General features: G+C 35.7%; 1 protein-coding gene across 1 annotated transcript; it reads left to right on the top strand.

The window, feature by feature from the left end:
• The first annotated feature begins 5,974 nt into the window (after positions 1–5,974).
• LOC114754089 (uncharacterized) lies at positions 5,975–6,851 on the top strand. The gene is made up of 2 exons (XM_028942831.1): positions 5,975–6,086; positions 6,472–6,851. The coding sequence occupies exons 1-2, from the start codon at positions 5,975–5,977 to the stop codon at positions 6,849–6,851; spliced, it is 492 nt and encodes a 163-aa protein (XP_028798664.1).
• Positions 6,852–10,503: the final 3,652 nt, after the last annotated feature.

The raw sequence follows: 10,503 nt of genomic DNA, 5'->3' as shown, positions 1-10,503 counted from the left end.
CTTCCAGAGCTCAGAAAATTCTTCTGTCTACTCCATAAATTCTCTTTAATTCTGGAGAATATCTACAAATTTTCTTAGGCCATAACACTTCCTTTAAGCCTTGCATAAAATTCATTTACCAAAATACCCTTTTATCGGCATAATCAGCTTTTTAATTTATTAAAGCCATTCCACTGACCTTTTGGTTGCGAGACTAATTTTATAAATTAGTACAACCTTTCAACTATTTAATCTCATTTTTGAGGTCTCTTGCTATTTTAAATAATTACCTCAAATAGTATACTTTTTACTGGCCATAACCTCATAAATTCTATTTAAGCTGCCTTAGGGGTATTTTTGTCTTTTCTCTTCACAGAAGAGACTTAGAATATTATTTCCCATTTTCTGGGATTTTCATGGAATTCTCCGTATACTCTTCTATTTTTACCCCTATTGGTCATAACTTTCTGAATTTACGATTTAGTCCTTGTTTAGACTTAACTTCATACAATCCTCTCTTTGAGGTTTCTAATTTAACCTTTGGCGTGTATCTAGCCTTTTTTCCCTCTCTCTGGGCCTTTGAGACTTTACTGAAGCCTCTAACTTGATTATACTTGAGCCCCTAAAAATATTCACTTTGCAGTTTAGTCCCTGAAATTGCTTTGACTTCCTTTCTCATCTTTGGGACTTATGCTCAAAAGGGGTCTGGTAGCCTATCCAATTCACGCTATTTCTGGTACTTCTAGGCCCAAAAGTTCGGATGTTACAAAGAGCAAAAAGGAAACAAAGCAGACCTTGAAAGAATGGCAGGAAGAATAGATTGCACACAGGAATAGGCTTGGTTTCAAACTGCAAGAGAGAAACTTCAGAGGTAGTGGGGCAATACTCAGACGAAAGAGAGAGTTTAAAGTTTAGGATATGAGGGAGTGGAGGAGAGATAAGTTTTGAAGAGGGAAGGGGCAGTTTCACTTGAAGAGAAACTGAAAAGGGACGGTTACAGGGGAAGATGGGGAGTCACAAGCTGGGTTGGAAGTTTAGTCGTGGGGAGAATGAGAGTAAACGTGCAAGAGAAAGTCTGAAGGGAGGGTTATGTGTGATTTTACAAAAAAAAATTAGGGTTTCAAGTCCTTGGAATGCATAAGGCTTGGATCCACAGCAGGTTTAAAGGGCAAAATGGTAATTAAGGTGGAAATGAATAAGGGTAGAGAGGTAAACTCACAGGAAAAGTCCTAACTTTTCATGTCAGGTCACGACCTGAGGGAGTTCAAGTCGCGACTTTAGCAGACAGAGGGGGATTTAGTATTTCAGAAAGGCTCTAGTTCACGACCTGAAAACAGCGAGGTCACAACCTCAACTCATAGAGAGCCTTTACCAAGTTTCTTCCCCAAATCACGACCTGAGACAGCGAGGTTGCGACTTCAGTACACCGAGAGCTCCCCTTCTCAGACTAACCTCCAGGTCGTGACATGAGAACAGCAAGGCCATGACCTAGGGTCATAGAGAGTTCTCTGACTCTCTAGACCTTGAAAAATCTCAAAATAAAGTCCTAAACCAAAACCACTCACCAAAATACCTATCATAACAACCCAACTCAGCAATCCATCACCAGATTCTCAACAATTCAACATAAAACTTCAAAAACAAGTGATAGAAGATTGGGGAAAACTTTAAATTTTCAAAAAGTTCTTAAAAATTTCAGTAAGTTCCAGTAAGACCTATCCATAAAAAGGAACAACCTAACAAAAAAAATCCCAAAACCACTTTTAAACCTCCCTCCCCCCACACACTAAAAGTAATGTCCTCATTGTAGTACCCAGTCACAAAGCAAAATACAAAGCTTAAAAACAAAAACAACAAAGGTGAAAGTTGTGAAGTTCAATTTAGGATCAAAGCACGACACATCACCTGTCTAGAGAGAAGAAAAGAGCTAAGTGTAAGGATGGGAAAACTCAAGAATGCAATTAAGTGTGTGGTGGTGACACAAAAGAAGCATAATCACAATCACATCAAACTCAAGGCGAGGTGAGATTATTCAAAACAAACAAAACAGTAGAGTTTAAAACTACTTCTACTGAGGACATCCCTTTCACAGTCTCAAATAGTCATAGCAAGACAATTTAAGCATAAAAAAATCCATGTGAACAGTAAGAGGTAAAGGAAAAGGACGACTTGGCCTTAAGAAGGCGGTGCGGGTTCTTCGTAGAGATTGAGGAGATGACTGTTTGTCACACCTTACTATTGTATCATCTTAGGGTTCAATTAAAACCATTTTAGACCACATTGGATGGTCTTAGGCTCAAAAATCTATGAAAAACACTGATTTTTAGATTTTCACTGTTCATCTGGTAAAAATCCAATTTTCTGGCCCAACTTCAAAAATTCATAACTTAATCTAGAAAAATCAAAATGGAGTGGTTCAAAATTTCATAAAAATCTCTTTGAATTTTCTTTCAGGGAAAAATAATCTTGTGAATGAATTCCATTTGAAAAAGTATCAAGCTTTTGTGGAAGTCACCTCTGTCCATTTGGCAAAACTCTTTTTCCAGATTTTGAACCTTAACTTTGAAAAATCATTAAAAATTGTATAGTTGGCCGTTTTTAATGTGCTACTTATTGATTTGAATCTCATGATGTGAAATTTAAGCATACCAAAATTTGTGAAGAAATTCATTTGGGAACTTAATAAAAATGTGGCTCTAACTTGGCAGCCTACTTAGGGATTACAGCACCAACCATACATACTTACACATAACCAAATATAAATGTTTCCCTATGGTTCATCATCATATTTATCCTTGGATTTGCAGCATTCCTTTTGATGACTCAATCCCTAAAATATTATGTTACATATGGGGGATGAGATTTCAATGAAATCCCAGTAGCAAGATCAATCAACCAAAACATCAACATGCATCAATTACAAGTATTCCAACCTTTTGCTATTAATAGGGCACTACTTTACCTCATACATATAGCACTCTAACATGAAATAGCCAAGGTACATACAGCAAGGAGTATAGCTACACAATCATCATCATCATCATCATCTAGCTCAACTACATAATAGCACATGAAATTGCATAGCAATTAATGCAACACTCAACATTAAGGTCAATTAAATCTTACTACCTTGATCTAATACTCTTTGATTTTCTTGTTCTTCTTTCTTGCTTCCACAAATGCCAAACCCTAACATGGAAATCCATAAAAAGGGCAGCAAGAGTGATCAACCATTCCACATAAAAATCAACAACATAACTCAAGGACAACCTTTGTCGCTTAAAGCTTCCACCTTTGTTCCTTAAATTTTAGAGTTGGTTTCCATAAACCCTAAAAATTTCCTCTTGACTCATTCCTACATGATTTTTCATATAGATTCCAAATATCTACTTAGATTTAAGAAAATAAAACTTCCTCTTTTAGTTTCAGCTTGGCTGAACCACTATGGTTCATTTTCTAAAAATTATAACTTTAGCTTTAATGCTTCCAACCTTTGTTCTTTATGTTTATCCTACACCATTTTCCATTTTGAACACAATGGAAGCATAAAAAATTTGAAGAAACACATCCTAGGGTCTAGTTCTTGCCTTGGTCAAATTGGTCCTCGTGAAAAACAACAAGGAAATCGCTTCAAAAACAACCTACAATCACTTAAAACCACTAGGAACCAAACTTTCTTCAGCCAGCTCAAGAAAAAGGGAAGAACCAGAAATTTTAACCATACAACTCAAACAAACAAGGCAAGGAACAACTAAGAACCAAAAACTAACCTTGGATCTTGGTTGGATTATCAAAGTTGGTGCCTTTTCTCTTGTTTTCTCCTTGAACTCTCTCTTTTCCCTCTTGGTTTTCTCTTGGCCAAAACTAACATCTGATTTAGGTGGAGGAAGAGCTCAATTAATGCACCAAAATATCCCAACCACCATCATAAATGAAAAGCCAAGTGTCACCTTCCTACTTAGTCTTGAAACTTCTCTCTTAAGTAAATCATAATGTAATTAAATTCCAAAGTTAAGATCCTCTCTACTTAATGCTTGACACTTGGAAAGCTTTAATTACTCTCTAATAGAGGCTTGACAAGTGGCAACTTGTGAGCCAAGTAAAGTGCAAGACTCTAGTCTTCACTTTATCGGTGCACTTTTACTCCGAGTTTAATTGCTTTTCTATAATTACAATAGTTTAGCCTCTGTAATTATTTTCTATCAGATCTATAATTCATCCTCCTCATTTTTATCTTCCTAAATTGCCCTCTTTGTCTCAAAATTAATTTCCCAATAATTAACTAAAAGGGAAAACTAATTTCCTTCTCTTTATTCATTTTTCTACTTTTCAAAGGAATTAGGAAAAATCTTGGATACTTGAGGGTCTTCTTTTGATCCCATAATTTCTTATAATTCCTTGGGACATCATAGGAATTTTCTTGGGATTTTATTCTCCTTTCCAATATTTATTTGGAATTTTCCAAATAAAAGGCCTTAAACTAGCTTAAGTCACCCTTAAATTCCTTTATGGTTTCCCTAAGGGCAATTTGGTCATAAAACTAATTATAGAACCTCATATAACTCTCAAGGAACATTGTCCTTATTTTTTCTTAATTTTTTTAGGCTTGAAAATATTTTTGCATAATTATTCTTGACCAATTTTCCTTAATTAGTCAAGCTTTTTGTAATCGACTTGGAAAATTATAATAATTAATTTCCAGCACAAATCTTCTATTCCTCCTTATCCTTTTTGGCCCTTAATTATTTAGGAATATTTCTTATTCCTAATTACCCTATTGCTGGTGTGACATCATTGCACTGGAACATTTTTCTTATGGCCTCCTCCTTTAGCTTTGTCATCCTGAGGTCGTGCACTTTCATGACAGTGTAGGGTCCATCCCAGCTCGTCTTGAATTTATCCTTCTTGAATTTGAATCGAGCTTGGTATCTTAACACCTTGTTACCCTCCTTGAACTTATTCCTCAGGATGTTGGCATCATGGACAAGCTTGGTTTTCTACTTGTAAATGTCAGAGCAAACTCTCCATGAGTTTTACATCCTAGTTGGGATGAGTTTATTGTTCTTATTTTTTACTATGGTGATCCCACTCTTTTTCGGCACAACTTATACCAGTGACACCCACTCCCTATTAGATATAGCTTATATAATTCTAGCCCTCAGAAGTTTATCTACTTCTTTCCTAACCACATCAAAAATTAGAGGATTTAATCTCCTTTAGTTTTGTTTAATTGGCTTGGAACCCTCAGATAATAAAATCCTATGGATGCACACAGTAGAGTCAAGTCCCTTAATATCAGCTAGTTGCCAACCCAAAGCCTCCCTATTTCTTCTGAGGACTCCTATTAAACTAGTCTCTTCATGTTCAGTTAAAGAACTAGAAATAATGATAGGCAATTTATTCTCAGGCTCAAGATAAGCATACTTGAGGTTGGGAGGTAGGTCTTTCAGTTCTAAAGTTGGGGGTTGAACAATAGAGGGAATTAGAGTGGAAACATCAGTAGAGTTAGACAAACTCCCCTTTGTCGACTCTTATGAAATGCACTTACCAGCTTCACTTGGATCTACTATGCTTGCCCTAGTCCTATCGGATGTTACACTAAGCTCAAGTTGGTCTATAGCAGCAACAAACTTGGGTTGGTTCACCTCCATACTTACATCATTGTTAGAGATTAGATCATTCAAAAATCAGAAGGTATAGGGTGTAATTTTAGAATGTGTATGAGTAGCAATGAGTCAAAAAGTATTGGCCCTTTAACCAAAGTCTCCAAGACATAAGGTGGTGAAGCAATTGAAGTCTAGTTGAGGTAGAGGCTTGAGCTATTTTAGAAGCTTGCCACGACACCTTATATAGGGGGTACTTTAGTGCTAGAAAGATGACCAGAAAAGTGTTTGATGCATGATTTTACTGGCCTGCCTTGTTTAGAGATACGTTCACTTATTGTAAGGCATGTGATAAATGCCAAAGATTTGGGGGAGTCAGTAAAAGAAATGAGATGCTGCAACAACCCATTCTTTTCTGTGAGATATTCGATGCTTGCGGGATAGATTTCATGGGCCTCTTTCCACCATCTTATGGCTATACCTACATCCTTCTAGCTGTAGATGGTGGGTAGAGGCCATCCCCACATAAAAAGATGATGCACCTACGGTTTTCAAGTTTCTAAAGTTGACTATCTTCAGTAGATTTAGAGTACCTAAAGTGTTAATTAGTGATCAGGGAACCTATTTTTGCAACAAGTTGCTCACTAACTTGTTGGCTAAATATGGAGTTTCCCACGGGGTGTCCAACCCGTACCACCCTCAAACCAATAGTCTAGCTGAGGTGTTAAACAGAGAATTTAAGGGACTTTTGAGTGAATTGTCAAGCCATCCAAGTGAGACTGGAGCTTGAGGTTGGATGATGCATTGTTAGCCTACCGCATCGCTTATGAGACACCAATTGGGATGTCTCCATATTAGATCATCTATGGGAAGTCATGTCACATTCTAGGGGGGTTAGAGTATAGATCCTATTGGGTGGTCAAGAGCTATAATAATGATCATGAGGAAGCTGGACTGAACAGACTTCTTCAAATTCAAGAACTTGAGAAAATACGGTTGGATGCCTACCATAGCTCAGACATCTACAAGCAAAAGACCAAGATCATTCATGACGCCAAGATCTTAAGGAAAAGGTTTAAGGAGGGTGACGAGGTACTGAGGTATCAAGCTCGATTCAAGTTCAAGAAAGGCAAATTCAAGATGAGCTGGGATGGCCCTTACATCATAACAAAAGTGCACAATTTCATGATGATAGAGATGAAGGAGGAGGCCACGGGTAAGATATTCCAATATAATGGTCACCTCTTTAAGGCTAGGTCACCTCTTTAAGGCCAGGTCACCCCTTTTCTCTCCCTCTTACTTCTCATATGAATTAGCTTGTGTTTACTTTATTTTACTGTGACTATTTGAGATTGTGAAAGGGATGTCCTCAGTAGAAGTAATTTTAAAGTCTGTTGTTTTGAATAATCTTTCCTAGCTTTGAGTTGGATTTGATTGTGATTATGGTTTTGTCACCACCACACACTTAATTGCTTTCTTGAGTTTTCCCATCCTTGCACTTAGCTTTTTTCTTCTCCCTAGATAGGTGATGTGCTGTGCTTCAATCCTGAATTGAACTTCACAACTTTCACCTTTGTTATTTTTGCTTTTGGGCTTTATGATTTTGTTTGTGACTACATACTGCAATGAGGACATTGCTTTAAGTGTGTGGGGGAGGAAAGTTTTGTTCCTGTTGAGCTTAAAAGTGATTTTGTGGATTGTTTATTGGGTTATTCCTTGTTATGGGTGGTTTTTGCTGAAACTTGCCAAAATTTTTCAAAAATTTTGAAACTTTCAAAAGTTTTTCCCAATCTTCCATCACTTATTTTTGAGTTTTGTATTGAATTGTTGATAATCTGGTGATGGATTATTGGATTGGGTTGTTATGATAGGTATCTTGGTGAGTGGTGTAACATCCCAAAATTTGAAACCCTAGTAATGGAAATGTGAGAAATGAGACATGATTGATGAGCATAAGGTATGAGTAAAGCATGGAAACCCAAAATGGGACGAAACCGACTTTATCGGGTCCCTAGGGGTAAAACGGTAATTTTGAGAAAAGTTCTCAAAAATTCCCTAAAAATAGAAAAAGGTGGAATTAGAGGTTTTTGAGTCACCTATGATGTTTTGTGAGTGAGAATGGCCCAAAATAAATTTTAGTGAAAATTCCCAAAAAAATAATTATTTTTGGGAAAATAGGGAAAAATAAAAGGGGATTAAAGTGATATAATTATTTTAATTACCTAAGGACTCCAAAAATTCAAGGAAAAATATGGATACACTCCCTAGGAATATTTATGAATTTATAAAATTATTTCCAAGTATTGAAAATGTAGAAAATAATTTATGGGGAATTTACTTCCGAATTCCTATTTGTAAAGACCCGATTTCAGAGAAAATGTGAAAAAAATACCTATAGGTCTTGAAAAATTCCCAAAACTTCCAGATCACACTTTTGGAATAAATATGGATTTATCATGAAAATAAATGGAATTTTAGAAGCCCTTAGCTATTTTTCTCTAATAGGGGGCAAGAAATCGGGTATTATGTGACCAAATAATTTTTAAAATTACCCTAACCAATTCCATTGCTTCCTAATCAGTTTTTATCATTTATTTAGCATCCAATAAGGCCCAAATTCATGCTCATCATGATCAGAACAGCTGGCTTGTGTGCCGGGCAAATTTTTAACCATTGGATCAACTCTCTTGAAACTTGAGTCAAAGGATGTGTGGCTAGGATTTGTTCTTCATTTTGGCCGACTTTTGCACTTAATTTGGGACAAAAATAGCTGCCCAAGGGTAGGTTTTTAGGCAGAAAATGAGGTCTATAAATAACCCCACAAGGCACTCAAAATTCAGACAGAATTAGGACAATAGAGGGGAGGTTCTGCACAATTTTCTTCTTGGCTTCCAAACACTCTTCAAACCACTTCCGATCCAAGGAAAATCATCAAGCTTCTATCACACCCTGATAATTTTATCCTAATTGATGAATGATGTGAGACTGACTAAGGTCAAGTAGTATAGCACACTGGTAGAGGATCCAGGCTATGAGGAAAAATCAGGATAGGGACATAATGGTCATTTTTGAAAAGATTGGTCAAGAAAGGGCAGTATTGGAAATAATGTCCAAAATTCTTGAAAATTCCCAGAAAATCATGAAAAATAGAAAGGAGGGTACAAAATAATGTTTGAGGCTTAGAAGGTAAATATAGGATAAAAAATAATTTATCAGGGAATTATTTGTAATTATTGGAATTTTTGGTTAATTAAGGAAAATTAGCCAATTTCCATTATTTAAAATATATGGAGGCCTCAAAAATTCAAGAAAAAATAGGGATAAATTATGTGACATATTATCTTAATTTATAAAATTACTTCCCACCTTTGGAAGTACAGAGGTTAGCTTAAAGAATATTTATTACCGAATTATTATTAGTAGAATATTGATTTTTGACGGAATAAAATTTAGAAAATTATAGAGCGAGCTAAAATTTGAGAAAAATCATGGAATATCCTTGGAATGAGATGAATTTAAGGAGGGGTTGAAATCAAAATTTTGTGATAGTAAATTGGACAGGATTGTTGGAAAATTGGACCGAAAATACACAAATAATCAGTGGATTGCACTGAATATTGGATGAGTCATTTTTCTTCCAATTCTTAAAGTAATAATTTGGCCAAAATAAGGGGGAAGGACAAGGTTGGAATTTTCCAAATTGTTCAAGGGCATAAAGGGAAATAAGAGACAAAACATTAAAATAATATTTTTCTAACACATGAAAATCACATGGTGAATAGGTGTCCTTCCATGTGTCATGATCTCAAGGCTTGTGCTCTAAGATTTGTCCATGTGTAAAGTGAAAAAAAATGGATGGCCGAGATCGCATTTTTTTTCTGCAAGGGCATTCTTGGTATTTTAAAAAATTCAAGCCTATAAATACCCCCTCACCCTTCATAATTTCGGCCAAGATGGTTTCCTAGAGAGGGAATGTTTTGCTCTTAAGTTCTAGGAGAGAGAAAGAAAGAACGAAGAGAGAGAAAGGGAGAAAGAAAGGTTAAACGCCTCTAATCGCCGATTAAGAGCTAATTAAGGTATGTTTACCTCCCTAAGTGTTAATTATTTTTAGTTAATGATTTATTTGAGGAAGATTAGGATTAATTACCTTGATTAATTATGGTTTAGTGATAGCTAAGATTAATCATGTTATTTGATTAAAGATTAATAAGTAATTAAGGTTAGTTACCTTGATTAATTAATGACTAGTGATTAGTTATGTTAATTAAAGGATGATATGATTAATCATGTTGATTAAGGAATGATTAAGGGTTAATCATGTTTATTAGAGAATGATTAATGGTTAATCCATAAGGGATTAGTGACTTAATCTTAGAGGATTATGTTGTATTAATGACTATGTGACTTGAGGATCTTAATTAAATATTGGATTAAGGGTTAAGGGTTAGTGATTAACCAAGAAAGCATGATTAATCATGGATTAAGGAAGAATTTCAAGACCTTAATTGAGGATTAAGGCTTAGTCAAACCAAATCAAAGGATTAGGAAAGGTATACAGAAGTTATAAATTAAAAGGCACAAGGATAGTATTATATTGAGAAAGAATTATATACCGGATATGGAATTTACCATACCCTTACTGTATGGTTGATAGGCAATTTTCTGGAAACCTAGGAGGACCTCAAGCAAGGAAAACAAGGAGGAAACATTGAGCGTGGAACCGAGGTAGCATGAACTTACAATTATTTTGTTGACTTGCATTTGGTGTTTCTGCTATGTGTGTTTATGTGCCATGAGAATGTTTATGCACTGATGATGTGAACTCCTTGCAATGTATGCCTTGGCTCTTGCATGATTGAGTTTTGATTGGAATGACTATATGCTCCATGATGATGATATGGATATGGAATGGTTATGGCAT

Source organism: Neltuma alba, unplaced genomic scaffold (assembly GCF_004799145.2).
Source record: "Neltuma alba isolate B1F8T4 unplaced genomic scaffold, ASM479914v2 tig00010074_pilon, whole genome shotgun sequence".
Taxonomy (NCBI): Eukaryota; Viridiplantae; Streptophyta; class Magnoliopsida; order Fabales; family Fabaceae; genus Neltuma; species Neltuma alba.
Note: the sequence above shows the minus strand (reverse complement) of the source record. Positions and strands in the feature narration are given on the sequence as shown.